General features: G+C 47.4%; 1 protein-coding gene across 1 annotated transcript in view; it reads left to right on the top strand.

Moving 5' to 3' along the window:
* Positions 1 to 26,292, top strand: part of LOC146811701 (polyserase-2-like) — a 1,284,631-nt gene that overhangs the window by 438,287 nt on the left and 820,052 nt on the right. The window contains exon 5 of the mRNA XM_085615101.1: positions 18,038 to 18,194. Coding sequence (XP_085471227.1) covers positions 18,038 to 18,194 — 157 coding nt within the window. The remainder of the gene's footprint in view (positions 1 to 18,037; positions 18,195 to 26,292) is intronic.

Here is a 26,292-nt window from a genome sequence, read left to right as displayed (position 1 = left end):
ACCACAGGGAGCATTTTATAGGGATTACATCCAGCCTTCCTTTTAGGTTTGCTTTTTAACTTAGCATCTTTTTAAGATGGTGGTTTGAACATGTGTTTCACTAACAGGACCATGTTTCCTCCCTCACCCTTTTGTGATGCTTTAAGGGGATCTGAAGTATTAAGACTTTTCTGATGGGGACTCAATTTTTACCCCTGCAGAGTAACCAGATAAGGTTACTAATTTTTAAGACAGTTTCCCTTGTGGCAATCACTTAGTAGAGATGTGCCAGCAATTTGCAGGGTTTGTGGATTCTCCTGTACTTCACATGCATCTATTAAGAAAAATTGGTCTTGAGGAAACCGACCTTCCTGCCGAAGGTGGTGACCACTTTCTAACCGGGAGAATCCATTACCCTCCCACCCTTTTCCCCCAGCCCCATCCCAACAAAGAGAAAAGAGACTGTATCCTTTTAGAGTGTTCAGTTATTGCATTGAACAAAGGAGGGAGATGAGGTCTGATGACCAGCTCTTTGTTAGGTATGTAGGCTGCAAAAAGGGCAAGGTGGTCCAGAAGAAGGCATTATTACGGTGGATCATTTTGTGCATTAAAAGGTATTATGCCCATGCCAAGAATGATCCACCTGTGGGATTCCACACTGAAACCACCAGTGCAAAGTCTTCATTTTCAGCACTTCAGGTGAGGAGTCTGCAGGCAGCGGTATCCATCAGAGGAGAAAGTTACTTATTTTCTGTGATGATTTTTTAGGTGGATACTCTGCCTACCTACATATTCCTCACCGACCTCTCAAATCTCCTGATTCTGAAGGCTAGTCATAGACTGCTGGCATTAAAAAGGTTCCAAGCTAGTTTGTTGCATTGCACTTAAATGATTGATCTGTCATTCTCTTATGTCTGCGTCTCAGGGCTCTGAAAATATGGATGCAATAACTGATGTCGGTGCACTGGGCTGGTGACATACTGCTCCAGTAATTTCACACCTGCACTGGAAGAAAGATGGGGTCTGCCAATAATTGAGATCTATGAGAAAAGTTTCTGGATCCAGTGTAGCACCTGGGGATGTTCAGAATGGGAGGAATTGGCAGGTAGATAAAGTACCCACCAGAAAGATTTTTACCAAGGTAGGTGACATTTTCTTCAGCCACTTTGGCAAAAGTTGTGTCCTAAGTTGGATTATGAGGTTTGGATCCTGTGGTGTGGCCTGTGAGCAAAGATTGCAAAAACAACAATGATGGATAGAATGCTAAACAATCCCAAACACTCACCCCCAGTACGGATATCTGGGCCTAAATTAATCATTTTTAGTTTACTACGCCATTCCAGTTTGAACCCACCCAAGGTGCCCGGATGCAGAATGGTTACACCGGGTCAAACGTCCGTAGGATAACACAGGGTAAGTCATGGTTGGAATTTTACAGTTTTAGGACTCTTCCCAAAGGACCCCGAAGGAACAACTTGGATCAAGGAAGGTTGGAGAGCCACCCCACCCATGGATACCCCAGGAACCAGGATAACTACACAAGGGAGACCCGGTGCATAGGGGTGAAGTGGAGTCTGAAACGCCTGTAGATGTCCGTGGAGGTTTGTGGAAGATCAGTAGCTACAGAGTCTCGTGGATCAAGCCGGTGGAACTAGGACAAGGAATCCAGATGAGGAGAAACTGAAAGCAGAGAGGACAGAGTCCAAACCACCAGGAGGTGACCTTGGAGGCACAGTAACATAATACCAGCCTTGGTTGGAGGTTCTTACTGTAGCACGGTGAAGATGAAGCAGCAGCTGTGGAACCCAGATGATGAGGCAAGGGCAAAAGGGCCATCCACGAGCTGTCCCACGCTGGTCGATGAGTGCAGGAGGGTCAGTAGCCGACAATACCATCAAGCCTTGTCAAATGCAAGCAAAGGTTTGCGGGGAAGATGAAGTGTTGCAGAACAGCAAGGTCTGAGGGACTAGCACAGCAAGGGTAAGTCAGGACCGGCCCTCAGTACACAGGAGAGCCAGCAGTAGTTGATTAAGCCCCCTCGAGAACCCTCTGGCAGCAGGCACAGGGAAGCGCAAAAAGCCTTGATAGCATCCAGGAGATGGAGGCCCATGATGTAGAGAATACCGGCAGGAGATCGTTCTTGGAGCTGTGCAGTGCTGGAGGCTGAGGCTTCTTGGAGCTTGAAGATCTTTCATGAACAGATCCAGCAAGCCTTGGTAATGACAAACAAACGAGGTGCACATTGAGGCGGTTCACGTTGGCTGGAGAAGGATTACAGTCGCCCAAGTTGCAGGAAAGTTTGGTTAGGCCTCTAGAGAAGCAACAAACCACCCCCTGTGTTGCAGAGCCAGGCGATGTTCGTGGGAAAACAGGATCGGCAAACCGGTCATTGATGTAGAGTTGCCTGTGGATGCAGGGAAGTGACTCCTTCACTTCTAGGGAGATTTCTTCTGGCTGGGATGCAGACTGAGTCCTTGGTGACTTGGAGCATGCACGTCACTGAGTTGCAGAAAAGCACAGGGACGAAGATGCAGCAGGATTCTTCCCACCGGAGCAGTTCTGTCCTAGGTCCTGGCCTGAATAACAGCAGAGTTCTAGTGTCCACCACAGAAGAGTCTTTGGACAATCTTCAGATGACAGGCAGTCAGATCTAGAAGTTTTTGTTGGGACAAATCTAAGGACCCACCCTCAGGGGAGCCCTTAAGTAACCCTAAAAGGGGGAAGGACCTCTACGCTAGTGATCCACCTATCAGAGAGGGTTAGGGACGCTAATCAGTTGTCCTAGCCAGTCAAATGTTCCCAGGGGCCAAGATTCAACATGGCAGAATCAAGTGGCCACCGTGAGGAGCTCTGGGCATCTCCCTATGGAAGAGCTGGACACTCCCCCATCCTTTGAGTGGTTTCGTACCAGAGCAGAAACCAAGGGCTCCTGAACTGTGCAAAACTGGTTTGTGCATGGTGGGCACCAAATGTGTCCTTTAATCCAGTCTGGTGGCGCTTGGAAGCCCCCCTACCCTATCTAATTCTAAAGCAGAGGTGGTCACACCTCTCCTTTGCAGGAAATCCTTTGTTCAGCTTCCCCTGCCCGAGTTAAGCCCATCAGCAGAAGGGCAGAACAAAGTCTAGGGTCAGCAGCAGCATGGGCTGGCAGGCGGACCCTCTAAGGCAGAGGTCTTCAAACTTTTGGGTGCCGAGACCCCCCTGTCAACATTTTCAGTCGTAAGGACCCCCTCCTGATAAACATTTGTAAACCTGTAGGCAGGGCTTCTGGAATTACGAGGCAGGTGAGGACCAAATTACACGACAGGCTTGACCAAATTGTGTGGGAAGAAAATTTAAATAATGTTATGTGATGCAGCGTTATTTTGGGATAGAATTGCTTCATTTTTGAATTTTTTTGCACACAGTAACACTGAGGAAAGATTTCACCCCATCAGTACCAGTTTATAACCAAAATACAGCAATTAACATCAGAAAGATGTCTAGTCAACCTTTGTGATGGGCCTTCCACTCCGCAGGAATACGTGCTGCCACATTAGAAGCTCACCTGGCCCTGGCCGGGAGCAGCAGGGGTCCCTTAAAACATTGGCGGTCTTGTGCAGAGTTAAGCAATTTACCCATGCCACTTTCCTCTCACCCCTCCCTTCCATCCCTCTCTCCTCTCCCAATCCTGGATCCCTCTCTCACTTTGCAGGCCATTTTCTTTCACCCCTTCTTACAACTTCTAAACTCTCCCCATTCAACTTCTCACTTCACCCTTAATCACCTCTTGCCATTCTGCCTTTTCACTACCCTCATCTCTAACAGTTTCTCGCATTTATCTCATGGCCTCTCTGGCCCGGTCACCTCCCGTGCCCATCTGCATTTCTCATTAATCTCAAGTCTCTCCGTGCTTAATTTGAGCAGGTGGTTTCCGTTGCTCCGCACTGGCACCTAATTGTGCACACTGGCAATATGACCGTCTGCCACATGCCATTTGATGGCTCTGTCTGTGTAATTTAGAGATGAGCAGAACAGCGGTTTATTAATTCAATATACATTAAAAACGATAAACTCCTGAAATCCATGCCATTCTTATAGCTTTGGGGGCTTGAAATAGTCACACTTGTACAATGTTATGGTTGGTAGTTGCATAGGTATTGACATTGGCCGCCCATGCAAGGCAATGGGTGGGTGGTTAAAGTTACGGTGGCCTACTGGTGAGGTTCCTGGCACATGTTTAATTACAAATGAATCACTGCTCAGCACCCACCCCAGTACTCCCTCTCTTCCCCTATCACTGCTGTCCCTCACCAATGTCGCATCAAATTACTTTTTAGGTCACAGATCATCTCTCAGCTATCTTCTCTCACAGTTTGACAGTAGCCCTCCTCTGTGGCCTCAACTTTCCCTCACACTCACTTCTTGTGTGTCCGCACTTCCCTTCAGCACTTCACATTTCTCCTCATCCCTGACCTCTTCAATCAAATTCCCTCGCTCCCTTGCTGTCCTTTCTCATCCTCTCATCTCTCCTCACCGAGCACACGGGTTGGACCCGTATGCTCCTCTTGGCCTGTGCCACTCTGCTTATTGTTCCCTAATTCAGGAAGGCACGAATTGTCTGTCTTGCTGTTTTGGTGCGGGCCACACAGTTATGGAACGTCCACCCTCCTTTGCTTCGCTCCACCAAGACTCTATTATCCTTTAGGAAGATATAAAAACCTGGCCCTATGCTCTGTAGGTCACCCCATTTGGCTGGTTCTCCTTCCCCATCTGTATGTTTCTCATTTGCCTTCAGGCAGCAGATGGCTATTAGCCCCAGGACACCTTTTGGTAATAGCAGCACACTACAAATGTAAATAATAATAGTAGTAGGCAGAAGCATGGGAGCGACTAGATCCAAACTTTGCGAGGGGGCCTACACTCCCAGGCAGGGCTGGCCATAGCACTGGCCACACACGGCGCAACAGTCTTTTTTGGTGCCCCATCCCCGTTTCCTCCTTCTCCATAAATTCCCTCACTACCACTCACCAACAAAATACCTCATCTCTCTGTAGCACCTTTCTGACAAACATTTTTTTTTTTATAGTGCTACTCATAGTTTACTCACACTCAGTTCTGTGATCTGCATAGTACATGTTCTTTGTAGCAGGCACATTAACCCTCTGCACTCTGTGGATGAGAAGTGTGCCCATGTGAGTGCATGGTGAGTGATGCAACAGTGTGAGAGTAGGGAAAGAGGAGTGACTGCAGGGTGAGTGAGGTGACCATGAATTTGGGTGCGGATGTAAGTGCAGAGTGGGACGAATGAATGCATGGTTAATGATGGGCTTGTTTGAGCAAGTTGCAAATTGATCAGTGAGGGGACAGGTGAATGAGGTGTCACATGAGTGCAGATGAGTGGTGTGACTGCAGGCTGAGGTACAGGGTGAACAACGCAAGTGCATTGTGATTGCAGAGTGATCACTGTTAGTGCAGTGTGAGAGGGTGAATGATGTGAGTGCATGGTGATCAGTGTGAGTACATTGCGATCGCTGTGAGTGCAGGGTGAGCGTGAAAGTGAAGTGTGAGAATGAGAAGTGAGTTCTCTGAATGCAGGGTGCATTCCCAAACACTCGAAGTAACTCAGCATATTATTGACGGCAGCGTAGGGTTTAACATATAAGTTAAACTATTGCTATTATGACATTAATCAGGGATCGAGGGTGGAGGAAATAAATAATATGCTGATCCTGCAACACACTTCTAGTCCTATGGTTAGGGTTACCTGCTCATTATTTTGATGTCCCAGACGGTACAAAAATAAGCAGTCACCTAAAGCTGTATATTTCAGCACTCATCTGTGAGTACTTGGAACAGCAAATATAAATAGAAAGCACTTTTAATTGTGTTCTAGGGAGGCCTCAATGATCCATGACTGATACTTAAAGGGAACAAAGACAGAAAAGTCACAATACGAATGATTGCATATGATTTTATTTACAATCCCATTTAGTGTCTAGAGGAGGCCTTTGCAGGCTCTTTAAACATCAAATGGCTGGTATTTTCCTTCTTGCAACCCTACTTTATATTTATTTTCATGAAATGCGTTCTCACACTACAGCAGTAAATGTGAAATACAAACGTCAGGAAAAGGCAGAGTTGGGGCCCAGGGGGTACTGGAACTAGAAAAAAAACTAAGCCTCAGTAACCACTTTACAAAAGGTATGTAAATCTGCAAATGGTCCTTAACGACCTGTGAAAAACTCAGGAGATAAGACTGCAGACAGCCCAGCGGAGCCCACAGCAGCTCGAGCTGAGACACACTACGGGGGAGGAGGGGGGCTGAATCCCTTGTTGTGCCTGGGCAGAAGTGTGACTGGGAATGCGCGACCCCCTTTCTATCACTTCACGGCCCCCCTGGGGGTCGCGCCCCACACTTTGAAGACCCCTGCTCTAAGGCGACACAGGTAGGTAATGGGGGTTCCTCGTAGGAGCTCCCCCGGACCATGATATCATGTAACTTACACTGGAATCAATGTACCTGCATGATTCCAGCATGTTTGATACCAAGCATGACCAGGTTCGGGCCAGCCATTATGTAGTTGGACATCTCGACTTGCCATTGTCCACTACATGCCTTATAATGGCTGTCCCACACTTACAAAGCCCAGAGAATGTAGTCTCGTGTTTGTAGGGTTACCTCTGCTGGTGTAGGGGTACCCACACTCCTAGAATCATGCACCCTGCCATTGGACTGAAGGGCCTCCCTTAGGAGTGCCTTATAGATTAAAAGTGCAGTGACCGAGATGTAAGGGAAACCTTAAATCCAAAGTGAAAGTTGCAAGCACCATTTCACGCAGACTTCAATGGAAGTTCTGCACACAGAGTTTGCATGGGCTCCTACGGGTGGCATAATACATGCTGCAGCCCATAGGAGACCCCGTGTGTACCAATGCCCTGGGTACCTCAGTACCACATTCTAGGCACTTATAATGGTACCCCAGTATGCCAGTTGTGAGGTGCACGAAGTACTTACCAGAAACTTTAGAGGAGAGGGCACTGCCACTGGGTTCCTGTTTAGCAGGATTCCAATGAACTACAGTCAAAACACACTGACACCAGGCAAAAAATGGAGGTATCTGTGCCAGAAAGATTCTACTTTAGTACAGATGTCTATTATCACTCACCCGGTCCAGAGTCAGCCACCCCCTAATCCTCCCTCTAACAGGCTAGATCTGATTCTTCCAGCAGTTCAATGCACACCAACAGTGATGAAAAATAAGAGGCTTATTTACAAGCCTCTATCGCCACCACAACATCACTTGATGGGGCTTAACACTGCCTTGTAAATAAGGCCCCCTTTCACGCTACACTTAGCGTAAAAGGGATGGGCAATGGGTGTTGTGGTGGGAGTGTGTGGTCTTAAACAGGCAAAATGAAGAGAAATGCTTTATTTCACCTCGTTTTTGCTGTTTCCATGTGTGCTGCCTTTGGCAGCACACATAGAAACAGCAAAACGCTAATGATTGTTTATGTGCAGGAAGGGGATCCTTTTTGTAAAAATGCAGTTTTGCAACTTCTATGTGTGCTGCATTAAGCTCTCCATAGACATTTATCTATTCCATGAACACCACTGCAAAACTAAGGACAGAGTGGCACTGAACGAACAAGCCGTACAAGAACTTTGCGCCCAGCACACTGACATGCTGTTCTGCATTCTGTCCATCAACTGTTGTTTTTGCATTTGTCACCCCGAGTGGGAAGGGTATGCCCAGACTTGGGTTCCGTGCTCTCCATGCCACTGGAATCAAGCTATCCTGGCTAAAGAGGGGTGAAAACCTGAAACCGGCCCTAGGATGCTTGTTTCCAGTCCAGGGAGGACCTGGCTTGGCAGTTTGGGCTGGACTGTACCCATGACGCATAGGGCAAGACTGATTTGCATATGGCTGGGTTCAAACTGGAACGGCATCGTGAGCAAAAAAATGATGGAATTATGCCCAGATCTCTGAACTGGGGTGAATGTATGACATTGTTCTGCATTCTGTCCATCAACTGTTGTTTTTGCCTTTACCACCCAGAGTGGGAAGGGTATGCCCAGACGTGGGTCCCGTGCTCTCCATGCCACTCGAATCAATCTATCCTGGCTGAAGAGGGGTGAAACCCTGAAACCGGTCCTAGGATGCTTGTTTCCAGTCCAGGGAGGACCTGGCTTGGCAGTTCGGGCTAGACTGTACCCGTGAGGCACAGGGTCAAGACTGATTTGCATAGGGGGAGGAGCCAAGATGGCGACCGGAGCAGACGCTTGAGCGCCCGGCTCCGCCGGCCCTTGGCCTCGGACTATCATCCTGATTCCTATCCTCGCCGATTTTCGAGGTGCAACGTGCGCGACGACGCGCTGACCGCGCCGCCGCTTTCCCGGAGTCTGAGCCCGCCCGGATGCCGGAGCTCTTGGTGCCTTTGTTCTCCGCGCTGGACCCCTGCTCCATTGTGGCCTTGGCCGGCCCCCTGGAAGCTCCGTAGTCACTGGACCCCCGGCGCAAATCTGAGCCCCGCGGCCCCGATCCCGCCTCACACCACGGACTGTCGCCAGACGAGCCGGGGGAGAGACGCCCGGACACCTCCTTCACCTTTCACCTGACGGGCTGGAGCTATAGGGTAAGCCCCGGTGTGGCGGGTCTCCTGCCCCGTTCTGTGGCCCGCGCTGTGGAAGGCTGCAGACCCCCTTCTTCTATTGCCTAGTCGGCTGCAAAGAGAGTCCGAGGGAGGGGAAGCGACTGTTGGCTTTCACCTGTTGCGGCGCAGACCTGCGGGGAATTGCCTCCTTGTTACGATCCCCCCCCTGGCCACTGTACCGTTCAGCGGTAAAACATGGCGTTGATTGCCTGCTCGCTGCTGGGGGGTGATGCTCCGGTCTCGCCCGCTGCCCGCTTCGCCCTCCCTCTACCAGACTCCAGCTCCACAGTGCCGTCCCGGATTGCTGCCGATGTGGGGGCGCAGCTTCCGCTGACATGCGGCTCCGTTCTGGCTGCCCTGCGGGACTTTCGTCTGCAATTGTGTGATGGCTTGCAAACGCTGAGTGAGCGGTTCGACTCCATACTGTCGGCTGCGGGTCGTGAGCGCCCCGTTTGTTCTCAACAAGACGTGGGTCTGCCAGTGCTTCTGTCCTCTTGCGGGGACGCAACGACTGGGTATAACCGTGCTACACTGGTGTCTGCATCTGGCTTTCACGGCACCCAGGATCAATCGATCTCCTGCTCAATTGTGGACACTTTGTTTCCCCGTTCATTGCTGCCTGCTTTGTTGTTGCCTGCCTCACCGCGCCCGCAAGAGTATCCAGCTGAGCGACACCTGACGTCCTCGAGGAACCGTTCACGGTGGCCTACGGCTTCTTTTATGTGGAACTCCTGTACGTTACAGGCCAGGACTGGATTTTATATGGTGCACAAGGGGACCTCAATAGATGATCGGCGGCCATTTTGTGACTCTACTTCTCCATCTTCTCCCCAGCGGCCATATTGTCTATGTCTGCACGGGCTGCGGGGCCTTCATGTGGGGGCTAGTCTAATCTTACGCCCGCGATCGGGCCAGGGCTAGATTGATTTCTACCACCATGGTTTCACGGATGGACTGGGACTGGGACTGGAACTGTCTGCATATGTTGTGCGCACTCGTCGCGAATTGTCTGCCTTCATTATATTGTTGTGACACGTTATCTTCACACGACCGCCTTTGTGTGTAGGGGGTTCTCAGTGTGTGGAGACGTAGTTGGCCGGTGGCTTCGGGCGCTCCGAGGTTACGTGGGCTCCTCCCCGCTCTCTTCTTTGTTTTCTTATTTTCTTTCCTTTACTCCTACTTTCTCTCTTGTCTATATTTCGGGTTCATTGGGCGACAGGCACTATGCTGGGGGGGGGGCAGGCCGTAGCCTCCGCATTGGTGTAGGGTGGGGGGGTAATTTACTGTTTCTTTTTTAGTTCTATGGGCCTTTTTCTTCTATGTCTCTGCGCTCTCCTTGTTTCCGATTCGGGGTCCGGGTGTGGGGTGGATTGAGTGGGGGCGGCTTTGGAGGGGTGCGTATTTACTCATGTGACTATCCTGTTATATAACTGCATCGCCTCACTGTCTGAGATTTTCTATGGCCGTTTTTAATGATGCTGCTGCTCTCCCGTGTGATGAAGCCATCTTGCGGACTCGAATCTCCTTGGTTCTATCCTCTACTGACTTTTCCTCGATAAAATTATTTTTGAAAACCTTAAAATTAACCTTCACTTCTCCTTCCCCTGGTGTCAAGGATCTCTCCAGTGTATAACTCCTGAATCGTTGCTAATCTTGACCGTTGATGCACAGGGGATGTAATGTTTGTCTCAGTGCTTAACCGTTTTGTGGCCGGCCTGATGGTTGTAGGCCCGTATTTGTTCTTTTAATATGCACAAATAAAGGTTTTTAAAAAAAAAAAAAAAAAAAAAAAGACTGATTTGCATATGGGTGGGTTCAAACTGGAACGGCATGGTGAGCAAAAATTGATGGATTTAGGCCCAGATCTCTGTACTGGGGTGAATGTATGACATTGTTCTGCATTCTGTCCATCAACTGTTGTTTTTGCCTTGTAAATAAGGCTATCTTTTACACTACACTTAGCGTAAAAGGAATGGTCAATGGGTGTTGGGGTGGGCGTGTGTGGTTTTAAACAGGCAAAAGGAGGAGAAATGCTTTATTTCTCCTCGATTTTGCTGTTTCCATGAGTGCTGCCTTGGGCAGCACACATAGAAACAGCAAAATTCCAATGAATGTTTATGTGCAGGAAAAAAATGCTGTTTTGCACCTTTTATGTGTGCTGCATTAAGCATTTAAAGATTGTTTATGTGCAGGAAGGGGAACCTTCCTGCACATAAACAATCTTCCCCTCAACAAAGGCACCCTTGTACTATGGTGCAAGGGTGCCTGTGTTGGCGCTAGGCAGCTTAATTTAGCGCCAGCGCAGGGGGAAACTCAGGACTGCACCATATTCTAGTAAATATGGTGCAGCCCTGCGTTTCTAAAGTGACGAAGTGTGTTGTTAGCCTTCTTGGCTTAACAACACGCTTCGGCACTTTCTTGTAAATATGCCCTCAATTCGATGCGCTCTTCATAGACATTTATCTATTCCTTGAACAGCACAGCAAAACTAAGGACAGAGTGGCACTTAACGACCAAGCTGTACAAGAACTTCGACCCCAGCACACTCACATGGCAGCGCGCATACTGGAACTCAGGGAAAGGTCCGGATCTTGAAGGACTGAGCTGAAGACATAAAGGGCTAATCACTCTGTAATAATCTTTGGCTTATCATCATACCAGATAATGTGGAAAGCCTCACCCCACACTCTATATAGAGTGATGGCATCAATTAGAGATTACCGAGCAGGTTCATTGAGTCTCCATCAGACTGCCTGTTCCTGGGTCACCTCCATGGCCAATTGTGGTCAAACTCTTGTACTACAGGGACAGAGACCTCATTCCGCAATGGGCGAGAGACCAACATTCTGTTGAAGTAGAGACATCTAAGATCTTGATATTTCCATACTTCACCACGGCAGTTCAACAACGAGAGTCTCTTTTTTGGTGGTTGAGAAGAGATCTAAGACTTGTCTTTTAAATATACTCTATTGTTTACCACCCACTTGAAAATCATTGCTTGTGAACAAACTCTTTTCTTCATTGACCCCAAGGATGCCCAGGCCTGGATGGACGAGACCTACAGCACCTCTGGCCTTCCATCTAACCAAGACTCTGGAGCCACTGGGGGAAAATAATGGGGGTGCCAGCAGGGGTCTCGGCCCCAGCTCAACTCCCCTTTTGAGAGCCTACCCCCGCATGCCCCTGCATAGGTGGAGCACCAGACAGCCATAAAAACTGCTGCTACACTCAGTGTAGATATGCCCCAGACACCTGGTCTGGGGAAGACTCCAGCTTGTTAATTGTTGTCCCCCGGGTCATCCCTCCGACAGCTGATTACCTGGTTTAGGAAGATGGCTCCATGCCCAGGACCAGGTGGTGTCTCCCTGCTCACCTAGGTACTCCACAATTACTGATCATACCTATCCTTTCATTGTTGCTGACTGCCTGGCCTCCAGTCTCTCAAACTGTCCCTGACACATCAACCTGCGCTGCCTTTATACTATGCTTGTTTATATTTATGAATGAAGCTGGCTGACCTGTAGCTAGCTCCCCTCCTATTGTCACCCTCCTCCCAACAGTTGAGAACATTTCTTTTCACAACTTCTTTCCGCCTTTTAGGTTCATTGTTGTATTTCTTCTGTTGGTAGTTGTTAGTAGCTTGGCATATTGACCATTTTGTTACTAGCCCACGTGTTTTTTTCCACGGGGTGGGCCCTGCCAGGAGGGGGTTTCATCACTCAATAGAGTGGTTCCATTACAGACAACCTCTCCACTGGCAGCTGATACATTTTCCGAATCCTGGAGCCACATGCACCTTAACCTTACTTTGGCCACCACTGGGACCTGGGGTAAATGTAGGAAGCTGGCTCTGTATATACTATACCAAAGTAAGGTATAGTGTGCACAGAGTCTAGGGAGTCCCCAGAGGTATAGCAGAGGCTAAATTAGACAAGTACTAACAGTTCTCTTTTTTGGTAGTGTGGCGAGCAGTTAGGCTTGTCCAGAAGGTGTGTTTCGCATTTATTGTATTCATTCAATCAAGAGTGATGGCACCACTCAGAGACTGAATCCAAATCAATTAGGTAAGTATAAAAGGCTATATTTGTATTATATTTCCAGATTCAAGCAGGACTTGGCACAGTTAAGTAAAATATACTCTCAAATGCAGGTCTTTACAAGGAAATACAGTTGTGGTTGAATTTGCAATTGTTACAGGTTTATATTGGGTTTCAAAACAGGTTAAATGACACAGTAATTCCTTTAGCAATACTTTTAGATTACTTTTGGATTTCATCGACTACTCAGGGTGGTATGCCTAGATACCACACCATGGATACTACAATACAAGGTGAGTAAGACCTTTTCCCATTTGCAATATAGTTACTTTTCTTTTCATACAAACAGTTCAGCTTGACACTTAGAACAATTTTAGGAACAAACTCGTAACAGGGGTTCATATGAGAGAAAAAGTGTTAGCGGTTTCTCAGGTAAGTAAACGACTTACGAGGGGGAGTCTTGAGGGTTAGGACCAAGGTTTCCCAAAGTCCAGTTGGGCACACAAGTTGCACCACCAGCGGCACTGGGGAGGCCGGGTGCAGATGCAGAGTGTAGGGGCCCAATGTTAGCGGCTAAGAGGGCCTTCGGCTGGGGACTGCTTACAAGCAGGCCACTGGGGTGTGGGAGCCAAGCTCCTGGGGTTTAGAGCAGCACAGCAGGGGCCATCAATCAGCAGAGGAGCTGTACCAGCAGCAGCACAGGGGTGGCTGGGAGCAGAGTGCCAAGGTGATGCGGGGGACCCTGTGGAGTTCAATGGAGATCTCATGTTTGGTAATGATGCAGGCTTGGGCAGGGAGGCTTCCTAAAGGCGACCACCAGCTGGAGAGGTAAGTTGGGTTCATGGGGGATGCCTGCACACTGTCGGTTGGGCCACCCAAGGCTGTGGGGTTTTGGGTTCAGGGGTGTCTTTTGGCGTCGGGTTCTTCTTACCAGCTCCGGGCGCAGTCGGGGGGACACTTCAGGTTGAGGCTGCAGGTGTTGGCTTGAAGCTTAAGGGAGGTCAGGGATCACCAGATCCACTTCAGGATCACAGGGGAGACTTCCTCATGGTATTGGGCCACTCGAACTCGGGCCACGGGCGATGGGTGCATAGTGGGGCACAATTGCAGAGCCACCTGGATCCGGGTTCTGTAGGTGAGTCTTTGGTTGAGCAGGGCAGGTCCTCCGGGATCTGGGGAGCTGCTGGCTGCTGGATATGCTGTGGTTTCACTGTAGTCAAGTCAGAGTCAGGACAGGTCGGTAGGGCTGGGGCCAAAGCAGTTGGTGTCCTTTTCTTCCTGGGTCAGAATGGCTCTTCGGTCCTTCTTCTTTCTTCCTTGAATCTGAGGAGGCAAGGTTCACAGTTGCCCCTAAAAACTAAATTTAGGAGCGGTAAAGAGGTGTGCCGGTCGGGACCAATGTGTCCCTTTCTTGGGGTTTACCTGTGGCCAGAGATGTGCCAATTGTGGGAACAAAGGTACAGTCTTGGGAAAGAACCAGGCCCTTTGAACCTGATTGGCAGGCACCCAGGGCACATCAAGTCAATTTGCATCTGATATCAGGCAAAAAGTGGGGGGTAACCACGCAAAAAGGGGCCTTTTCCTACAGTAAACACACAATAATCACATGGAACGTGCAGAGGAATGGGCAGTGCTAGAAAGCGATATCATATCTGAGTGCACCTGGTCCAACACAGGCTTAATATAGCCTTCCTCTAAGAAATGAACTTATACAGAAGTCCTGGCACTCCGGCGTGAATGGCAGGAATAAACCATTTGTAACACATACAACTCTGTTGCACAGATGCCACTATTTGGATTTACACTGGAACTCCTTTCCTCCTTGAGGACAACCAGCTTGATCCTGAGGGCAGGTTTGTACTGTCTTGAGGGTGCCTCGATGGCCGTCCTGTGGTCTTGAGAATGATCTACGCCCCCTACATGGATCAACCACGGTACTGAGCCTCTCTTTCCACTCATCTTGCGCTCTCAGTTTACCTTGATTGGATCCTGGGTGGTGATTTTAATACTCTTCTAGTGGTGATTTTAATACTATTCTAAACATTACACTTGACCAATAACACCCCCCCCCCTTATTGAGCGCCACTGCCATACTCAACTCGGCAGCTCTAGCTGACTAGCTCCACCATTGGGATCTCATAGATGCATGGTGAGAACGGCACCTACAAGCGAAGGAATATTCTATTCACCTCCCACATTCTGCATGTCCGCCTAAATCGCCTGGTCTGCACCACCTCCCTACAAACAAAGTCTTTCACATAGACTCTTTCAGTAAAACCCTATCAGATCATAACCCTCTAATGTTAAACATTGCCTGGGGTTGAGTGCCTACCCCGATGCTTACCTAGTGCATGCAGACCTTGTGGCTGGAAGACAAAGTGTTTCAAGAAACTCTGCTGGTAGTCACTGTACAACTATTTCAGGAACCCTCAGGCTTGGCCTCAACCAGACAAATTGAATGGGAAGCATAAAAAGGTGGTCATGTGTAGAACTACCCTGCGCACCACGATTGGCACACACACAAGTATGTCAACAGACTTTAATGGACTTAGGCAGCACTTTAGGACATTGAGAACAAACTGATCAATGCCCCTGAACTCTCTGACCAGTTAGTACGTACGAGAGGCAAACATGCCGACCCTATGGAGCAGCTCAGATGCCTAGAGGCGGCTACCTATGCAGCAAGCACCCACACTGAGACCAATAGACCATGTAGATTGATAGTGTGACTAATTTGCCCCACAACATGTTCTCCTCTATAAATTCTGTTAGAGACATCTCTGGCTCACTAGTATTTACACAAAATTACATCAGTGTGACATTTGTGTGACATTACAAGGAACCGTTCACAGTGGTTCCCGCCCTTAGACCACCAGCTTTTCATCATTATCTAGAGGTTCTAACCAGCCCCCACAACCCTGGGTGACATTGAATTGCTCGAATCTCCTATCACTGTACAAAATATCTGGCAGGCAATATGTGCCCTGGCTCATGCAAAAACTCCTTGGTTGGAAGGCCTACCTGTTCAGTTTTACGTGACATACGACGCCCTTCACGCACCATGCCTAGAAACTCTGTTTGCTGAAGCCCTACATCTGGGTTGCTGTCCTCCTACCAAGAGCGAGGCAATTATGACTTCCATACTTAAACACAATCATGGCCCCCCAACCGTCACGCTTTATTGCCCATAATCCATTCTCAATATAGATTATAAGATCCTAAGCAAAAGTCTACCTGACAGCCTCCTTCCTCACCTCACGTCCCTTATCCATCCCGATCAAAACGGGTTTGTACCCCCGCACAGTACCTCCCTCAACATACGCCGCTTATATCATGTCATGGTAGGAGCCTCGGGGGCATGGTCAGAGGTGGCATGAATCTCCTTTGACCTAGACCAGGTGTTTGACACACTGAGGGGGGAATATATGCTGACAGTATTGAAATGCTATATGCTTGTCCCTGGATGCTGCAGTGGGTCCAGTTGCTAAACTCCTCTCTCTCAGCCCAGGTCAAGACTGGCCACCATATCTGCATATCGTTTTCTACTGCCTGGCAGTAGAGCCTTTGGCGATCAAATTAGGATTGATGGGGGAGCCTGGGGAATACCACTGGGGTTTACACTACATGCCATCTCCCTATATGCAGAAAATATGTCGTTATTTCTACGTGTTTTCCTTTCTATGCCGATGACCCAACAACGACAACTCCATCACCCTCCTGTAGAACCTGAACAACATTGGCCGCACTCAACTGGTCACCGAAGCCATGCACAAAGCCGGACACCCACTCAACTCCATCTTCATCTCCAGCGACAGAATCAAATTCAGCCATGTCACAGAACTCACCTGGATCGACCATGCCATCATGCACTTCACCATCTTCAATACTCAGCACACCATCACTGAGCATCAGAGCTCCTCCTACCGCAGCTTGGGCAAGGTAACCGAGACATAATGGACCTAGGCCCTCAGCACCAGCCAACCTGAAGCTTCATCAGATCTTGGCCAGGCTGTCCGGGGACATCTCCGCATGGATAACCAAATGCGCTGACAGAGACGCCCTGTTGAAACCAGCAAAAACCAACAAAACCTCGAAACAAGCCAACTGGTACACCCCAGAGCTCAGAACCACCATGCCCAACTGCTACTGACTGAAGAAATGATGGCGCGACACAAGGAACCCCTCCGAGAGAGCCGCTCACAAAGCAGTCCTCAGCAACTAGACCCTGAGCATCAAGGAAGACAAAAAAGCAGCCATCAAAGCCACATCGACACTGCGGTCAACCACATGAAGGAACTCTTCAGCTGCAGAGAACACCAACCCCCCCTCCCAAGAACTCTGTGACACTCTTTCGGACTGCTTCCACAGAAAGATTGCCACCATCTACAACAATTTTGACCGCAAACCCACTGCTCTCAACCTCAACAATCTCAACCAACCAGCACATCCCATCATATTGGTCACTACCTGGTCTTCACTCACCATTCAGACCACCATGGCCATCATGTCTTCCATCCACTCTGGGGCACCCTTCGACCCCTGCCCCCACGTTTCCTCAACACACAACTTTAGATGGATTAAATTCAAGTAAATGGATTCTATGTGCAACATGTGGGTTAATGAAAATGGGAAGACAACTTTCTTCTCTTTGGCTTCCTCCTGTATTCTGCAATCATGAATGATCGATGCAAACTACCCATGGGTGATTTCATTACTTATGGCAGAATACGGCTGGCAATACACCAAACCTTTGTCAAAAACCCACCATGCATGCCACACTACAGATACTCTACACTCTACTCAGTAGGCCACAGGAAGAAACTGATGACTTGGCTGTGTAAAGGACTCCCAAGATCATGCTGGTGTTTTCTTACAATCCCGTAAACATTGTTGAAAAGATGAGTCGAGAGGAGAGGTGTGGCCTCTGCGGAGTCCTAGTCCCTGACCTATGGGACGTCTTGCTACTTACTTGTAAAATCTTGGTATTCTAATGATGAACTCTCCCTCGAAGGGCTATTAACCGAGTATATGATACTATGTGGCCTACGTACTCCCCCCCCCTTCCTCCTTTAATGGTGCTTCTACTGCACCTAGATTGACACAGATTGCATAATACTATATTACTAAATGGACACGCAAATGCTACTTATAATGATGATTTGTTTTCTCGGAAAGCTGTAAAATCTATAGAATTGATTTTGAGAAAAATAAAGGCTTGATCCATGCCAGAATTTCAGGATAACCACTAACTAAATATACGAGTGGATAATGAGTGAAATACAAAATGCAGAATATACAAACATGAGTGCATGTCTGTAACTTTAATTACAGTCTATTTAAAATGTTCCATTACATATGTTATTGACAGTTTTTTTCTTATTTGGTAGTTTGTGGTGTCACTGGGAGGCACGGCCACCTCAAAGGCATGGATACCCACCAAGGGTTCTGGCCATGGCAAGTAAGTTTGCAGCAATCTGGTCGACACGTCTGCAGCGGTGCCCTCATCTCGGAAAAGTGGGTGCTAACTGCGGCCAGCTGCTTTCCGTAAGTACCAGTGTTAAAAGGTGACTCACTCATTACCATCCTACTGATCTACTGACCGACCTTCCAAGTTCATGTTATTTTTGTACCTCTGAAATCTGTGTTTCCCTTAATTCACTAAGAGTTTCTTTTTTCTTTTTTGTGACTGCATTTCTTAATTCTCAAGTTAATATCACAATTCTTAAAATAGGTAAAGACGATACAAATAATTAACTTAAGAAACAAACACGCCACTACAGTCAGAAAAGTAATAAATACAGAAATTTTGACCGTAGCCAACATTATAAGAAATCTCTAAAAACAATGAGATGCATATTTGAAAAGAGCAATTGTGCTTTCTGCAACAAATCTGACAGTCAACATAGAATGGTGACCAAAGGGATGAAGTATGAGCAAAGTTAAAGGAAGCCAGCATTTGTAAAGCCTGTAGATCTGGCTTCATCATTGGCAGATACTGTATTGTGTGTACAGCTGAGTTAGCGTCTGTGGTAATGAGAAAGGGCTAGCAGGTGAATAGCAAAGTGAGTCAGTGAATGACTCACTCATGGATGAATCAGTGCCAATATGAGTGCAAGGATGGGTGACTGAGTGCATGGCTGATGTGGGATTCAGTGCATAAATGGATGGATAAATGTCTGTATGGATGTAAGAATTGAGACACTTTGAGTATTAAGCAGATATATTGCTTTGCTAGTGCTTTTTAGGTCGAGCCTAGGCAGCACACTTGCGCTGCCTTCGGGTCATGTTGTATTTACTGTAATGGCTTTGGGCACACCCCTTGCTTTTAATGGTTTCCTTGTAGTGACCTTCACAAAATTGAACTTTTCTGTGGTCCCTTCGTTGTCTTTGTCCCACCTTTTAGCTCTTTTTTTCATTGCTGCTCCTAATTCAATTAATCTCTTAAAGAGCAGGCAGTGTGTTTAGCATGTTTGAGTTGCACAAACTTGTTTTTTTAAATAATTTGGGAGTCCGCACGGTTTTTACTTTATCAGCACGGTGCCCGCTTATGAGACGCCACACTTCAGATCACCTTCTTTCCTCACCAACATGGCTATGTGCATGCCTTTATCTTATTGGAAATTCAGGAGTGTTTAGGACTCCGCTAGTTTTCTGCTGGTTTTATCCATTTCTTGAAAGGGGTTTGTTTTTGTGGTATTCTTAGAATGCTAAACTTAGTACTGTTTGTCTTTCCAACCAAGTAATTCAAATGGCCAATTCGAGCCTAGACTGCAGAAGTGATTGTGCTTTGCTTGTACCTTTTCATTTATATACCCTAGAAGGCTACTGTGCCGAGTTTGCTGTCCGTCCCCCCGGGGGCCTTTGAAAAGAACATGTGTCTGAACCCATTCATCTTTAAAAACGTATGGGCATATTATCAAGAACGGCGTTAAAATTATTGCCGCTTTAGCGGCAGGAAACTGCCGCTAAAGCGGCGATAATGGGCTTGATAATATGCCCTAGAGAGTTCCAATAGAAGCCCAGGTTATGATGTGAACATGGGCTTCTATGGGAATTCACAAGGGCATATTATGAAGCCCATTATCGCTGCTTTAGTGGCAGTTTCCTGCTCCTAAAGCGGCGATAATTTTAACGCCGTTCTTGATAATATGCCCCGTGGTGTGGATGTTCTACTGAATTTATAGCATTTTTAAATACCTAGAAAGGCTGTCCATTAAGTTGCATGAATCGTATTGGACGGCTACGTACACACACACTTTTACCAGTGACAACTTAGTGATGGTGGAAAACAAGGACTCAGGGTGGAAGTGGACTATTGAAGGTGGAAGTTGCTGACATTTTTTTCGATCTTCTTTATAATCACCACGAGGATGTCTCCTCATGTTATGCCCCTGTCCTCCTCATCATCATTTAAAAAAAAATGTGTTTATACGGGAGAGGAGTTGGCCTAACGGCTAGGGCGGCCGACCTCGAACCCGGGGAACTGGGTTTGATTCTCGGCAATGACGCTGAACATCCTGTGATTCTGGGCAAATCACTTAATCTCCCCGTGCCTAACAAAAAAAATAAAAATACAAAAAAATGAATGTGTCCTCATGTAATGCAACTGGTGCTATGTAAAGTTCTCTGATACCCGATTCGGGTCAAGCTTGCGCTATATAAAACTCTGTAAAATAAAATATTTGCACTTTTTTATTTAGTGCGAACTTGGCTCATAGGCAATAAATTGCCTTACAAGAGCATCAAGTTACATTAATGCTCTATTTGGCAGGATGGAGGGGCATTCAAGTGCCAGCACAGCCTGAGACATTCCCAGGTGTTGTGCCCACTCCAAATGCACAGGAGTGTTTAGCTCTCTTGTTTGTCACAACCTTGCACAGCTGTCGTCTTTGCCAACGCAGTTCTTTCTCACAAAACAATGGGGATCTTTTTAAAGTGCAGAATCTACCCTTATCTGTCTCACAATGCTTTCCTCTTTTGACTCGCCCCTTCCTCTTCCACTCAATTCTCACACCTCCTCACATTCACTGATTCTTCTTTTCCTTTGCCATTTCATCTTTCCTCCCATTCTCCGTTTGTCTCCTTTTCACTTCACTGTCTGACTTACCCATCATCATGCCTTCCTTCACTTTCTCCCTCTCTTCCTCAACCTACTTTATTATGTGTTGCCCCCATCCTTCAACCTCCTTCAGTCACCATCCGGCCCCGCCAGTTCCCCTCCTCCTTTCTCTAAGTCATTCCATTCTTACTCCACCTTCATTCACTCTTTTTTCTCCTCCTTCTTTCACTCTCGGTCCCTCAATACTTTAGCCTCCTCCCCCACCCTTTCATCATCGATCTGTTCTCTCTTCCTCACGTCTCCTCCTCTCTTTGTCATCTCTTCATCTCCTTCTTCTTTCCTCTCACATTGGCACCCGTGGCGGTTGGTGACATTTGAAAGCGGTGAGCGTAAAATGATTGTCATACTGCACCTCAGCGAGGGAGCGTAGCGAGCGAGCCCGAACAACCTAAGGGGGTTTGGGGGTGTTCTCCCCCCAAGAAAATTTGGAAAAAGAGTGGACAAATGGTGCATTTTCAAGCAAATTTGAAAAAGCAGGAAGGTTAATAAAGCAATTGTGAAAGTGCAGTTATTACATTAATAAAGAGATGTCATATAACATAGGTAGCTGCTTATTCAAGCTTCCTTTCACCCCATAGTCCAGCAGGGTCTTGATACACGACAGATATGAGAAAAAGCAGTGTGGTCCTCGACCAGGAAGACACTCATATTTCGTTGGTAAGAAGTCAAAAGATTGGTCAAATTGAAAACCTGAAATGCAATATGCAATCCAGCAATTTGCAAGTACATCTCATCTATGTTCAACAAACCATGTTGTACCCATGATTGGAATTGTGAATCACCAAATAAACTGAGCCACTGCAATCAAAATCAACCAAAACTGTGGCTAAAGGTTACATATTGGCAGAGACAGTATAAAACAGAAACGCAGTCTAAATAACTATGAAAGTGACACATAAATATTGACCATGTAACTCAAACTCACAATTTCCAGATCCAATTCACTGCCAAAGCAGGCCTCCCACGTGTCATTTCTTATGGGCTAAGTGCAGTCTACAATGCATGACTTGCCAAAGCAAATTAACAATCTCTCTTATTTAAAAATTTCTGTAGAAGACAAAATTTTAAGTTACCCCAAAGCGGGACAAGATTTTACATTCCAACATTCAATGGTCTGTTCCAGTGTCTGATTATAGTAGAGATAACTGTGTATGTATGCTCATACCTATATCTGTCTTACTTCCTATGTCCCTCTTTTTCTCTCTAGAGCTCAACATACTCGTTATACCCCTCTCTCTTTCTGCCACACTCTCTCATTCTAGCTCTGCTTAGCACCATCTCTCTCTGTTTCACCCCCTCTCTCTCGTTCTCTCTAACAATCCATCGCTTCTCTCTCCCACACACACACTCTCACTCTCTCCTCTCTTTCATTCTGGCTCTTCATCTTTCTTTCAATTGCGCTTCATCTCTCTTGCTTTATTTATCAATCTATTCTCTCTTATGTTATCAATTACATCCAGTTTAGTTCCATTACACACCAGGCATGACATTTTGGTTTACAGGTGCGTTCTTTGTCTCTTTTCTCTTTGCTTTCCATTGACTTTATCTCCAAGTATCTGTTTTCTCTCTTTCTAGGCCTGTATCTCTTTCTGTTGTTTTATGTCTATCTACATCCATATTTCTTTAGGTCTGTCTTTCTCTTCTTTTCACCCTCTTTCACTCTCTGTGTCTGCCTCTTTATTTCTCTCTACAGTCTCTAGCACTCTATTTGCTCACTCTCATTCCTCTGTAGTCACACTCTCTGTTTTGTCACTCATAGCAGCCAGCCACCACAGAAGCAGCACGCCACTCACACTCTTGCCTGCAACTCACACCAGTCTGCAAGTAATGCTGCTGTGTCAGATTAGCACCGCTGCTCGTTCAATGTACCTCAATCCCGAAGCATAGCAGTTAAGCACTGCTGTAGCAGAACGTCACACCAGGCTGGTCTGCAAATCATCACGCCAGTCTGCAAGCAATGCTGCGGTATCAGATTAGCTCCTTCAATGTACCTCAATCCTTACCGTATCAGCCACTGCTGTGCCGACACTGTGATCGCCACACAGCTCTGCATATGCTACGGTAGCTGCAATGAGTCAGACCGACTGACTCTCCAGCCCCGTTGAAACCAACACAATCAGGATGCGGGCAGGGGTTGGGTGCTTACTACTGCTTTGGGGGAAAGCTTTGGGGGAAATCTCTGAGCTGTTTTGAGGCGCAGCCCGTAAACTTAGAAATGCACGTGCCTCTCAGCCAATCCTGGCGCTGCTCCAGCAGCTCCAGGATTGGTTTGAGCAGGGTTACTCCCCGCTCATTAGGAGACCAGGGGCTGCGGCATGTCAACCCTCACTCTCCTAAGGGGGAAATGCTAGTGCGCATGTTCGGGCTGGTCATAAAAATGACCAGCCCAAACTCGAACGTGCGCACCATTAATGGCAGTGCGCTGTCAATCAAACCCTCTGTGCTTCTGCAGCCCCACCCCCTTCAGTGTCCTCCTGAGTCCTGATTGGATATTAGTGTGTTGTCACGAACGATTCAAAAAGAATGTATTTTACGAACGGCCCGGGAATGAAGAATTTATTTTAAATGAAACGAATGGGGCCGTGCATGCCGCTGGGCCATGGCATTAGTTGGGCAACATCCCAGCGCCCCAATGGACGCACCGCCACTGATTGGCACCTTGTAATACCCCCACTGCCTGTCACCCTTCTCAGTTATTTTTTTTCCTACTGTTGCCTCTCTTAGTTCTTTTCTTCTCCAGCCATTTCTCTCTTCGCTATCGTCCTCCGCTTTCCCCTCTCAGTGCCAGGAGGTGGTGTTCCGACCTGCGTTGTTTTCTTTGGGTGCCTTGCAGCTCCTCCCCTGTCACAGAAAATATACGGATTTTTATTATATGCCTTTATTTCTAGAGTGTCCGTTTCTGCTTGGACCCCACATCAATGGTTTGCATATGTACCTGGGTGCAGCCTGAGCAAGATGTGCACGGCACCGCCCAGTTCAACATTAGTTTTCTTTTATTCCTCACATGCAATTAGGGTTTCAGTAGCATCCAACCGAAGGTGAAATGTATTAAACAATTTAAGAACTGTAGATGTTGTAGCACCCAGGATAATCTGCTGCATGGCTAAATACTTATAAGGTCCCAAAGGCAATGCCTATTAACTATGCCAATGCTTACTTACAATGGTAGCAGTGAGCTTTAATTAACACTTCAAAATATACTTACAGTGGACTTTGGGTTTGCCCCTTTGTGATGATGAGGTGGCTTTATTGTCTAATTCATTTCCCTCCTTCTGATTCAGAACTTTCTTCCCTATTTTTGTGTTTGTGCCGAACCTGAAGGATTTAGGTTTCACCATAATTTTTGATCGGTTAAATGCATCCTTCCATTGCTGATGTCATAGAACTACTTTTACTTTTCCCTAATCAAAATATTGGGGTCCTACCATTCCAAGGGAGTACATACCCTGCATGTTACTCATTCTCTGTCTTTTTGTCTCTTGGGCTTCCTTTCTCTGGTACCCCCCATGACACCCTCTTCTGATACCTGTTACAGGGCGCCCTAGCTGTGGAAGGGGCCCCTGCAGTTCAGGCCTCATAGTAACCCCAACCCCCACAAAATACACACACACAAACACACTGTGTGGACCGAAGACCACGTGCGCTCCATGCCTCATTTATTTATAGCCCTGGCCACTCCTGGCCAGAGGATGTGGTTAGTGGTGCATCCAGGTGAAGATCTCCCTGGATATTCCCTGGTGGCTCACTACATCCCTTCCCAACTCCGTGACAAATTGTCATTGTTGAATTTGGTACACAAAGTCTCTCAGACACTGACTCAGCCGCAGTTTAGGCCGAATATGGTATCGCTGATGTTGTGAGCAGTCTGGTGTCTCCCCGGTTGCCCAAGTGGTCTGAATGTCCTCAGTAGCTTTGTTCTCCTCTCTTCCTCTGCTAGTGACCGTCTCATTGTAAATTTCCTCTGCCTGCCAGCTGTTCTCCCTCGTGTTGTCGTCTGCAGGCATCTGTTTATTGGTCGCGTCTACTTTCCTGTACCATGAGCTGTATCTTGCCACAGTTTTGCTACCTTTTCTCACTGTAACCATGATGCCATTGGCACTCAGCAATGTCCACACGCCTGGTTCGAAAATTGTCCTGAATTTCCACCCAGGTTGGCGAACTTTGATAATAACTTTGTCTCCTGGGAGGACCACCCGAATCTTCGCTTGCCGCATCCGGCTCATGCGCATGTTGCACCGTGTGCGCCGGGATGTGAGCCTCTTGGAATCGTACACCCTAGGTATGTCGGGATCGTATCTCGCCTGGGGCTGTTGAACATCAGAGTTCAAGGGGCTTGTTGGGTGGGTCAGTGGGGCGTTTCAGGATACTCACAAAAGAACGTCTGGAGGCAGACTTCGGGATTGGCATTCTCTAACACTGCAATCCTGAGTGTTTTGTTTAACGTGCGCATAAATCTTTCGGTCTCACCGCTGACCTGTGGCCATTGTGGGTGAAACTACGGTGGATTATCCGTAGGTGGTTGAGCAAGTCCTTGAATTCTGATCCTTTAAAGGGTGGGCCATTGTCGGTTTTGATCTCGGTTAGTAGGCCAAACATTGCAAATGTTTTTTCCAGGACTGGCGCCACATGTGTGAAGGCGGTTGAGTCAATCACCTTGACAACAAAATACTTTGACTAGCTGTTGACCAGGACCATCGATATCGGTCCATCGGGAAAACTCTCAAAGTCAAGGCTTTACTTGTACCATGGGGTGGTGCACGGTTCTACCGTGCGGATGGGCATCAGACTTTCTGGAGGGCTCGTTGTTTTGCGCACTGGGCATTGCCGTACCTCATCATCTACCATGTTTTTGAGGTCAAGGAAACACACTTTCTCCCACATGTGGGATTTTATCTGCATGGTTCCTTGGTGTCTACCGTGAGGTAGCTGTGTCACTTGGCGTTGTAGCGTGATGGATATTAAAAGTAAGTATCCTCTCAGCAGAATCTCTTTTTGGGTGGTACTGAATTTGTTGCTTACTCTCCACATTTTAACCAGCCTCTCCTTATCATGGCTGCTCCATTCGTTGGTGTCTCACAGGAAGTTTTGTGAGGACCCTCCTTGCACAGCTGCATTTACTGTGATCATCACAGTGTCTTCTTTTGTGGCTTCGTCTATGTCACTGAGGCTAAGCGCTCTCGGGTAGGCTGCCTGCGAGATCATGTGGATGTATCCCTCCGCAGCGTCGGCCTTGTCAGCCACTGGTTCGTCTGTTAGAGTAGGGTGATATGAAAGGAAGTCTGCAGGATTTTTGGATCCCGGCTGTTGGACTTGGCCCTTTTTGCAGGGTCATCCCTAAACTTTTTGCCTTCCTCCTGCATTTTTTCTGACCTGTTGTTGGCTGTTTTATGACTCTGGGCACTTTACCACTGCTGTTCAGTGCTAAAGTGCATATGCTCTCCCTATGTAAAATGTATATGTTGGTTGGATTCCATGATTGGCTTATTTGGTTTACTGTCAGACCCCAGTAAAGTGCACCAGGAG

This window comes from Triturus cristatus, chromosome 7 (assembly GCF_964204655.1).
Source record: "Triturus cristatus chromosome 7, aTriCri1.1, whole genome shotgun sequence".
In the NCBI taxonomy this organism is placed as follows: Eukaryota; Metazoa; Chordata; class Amphibia; order Caudata; family Salamandridae; genus Triturus; species Triturus cristatus.
The sequence above is the reverse complement of the archived record's forward strand: the minus strand, read 5'-3'. Positions and strand labels throughout refer to the sequence as shown.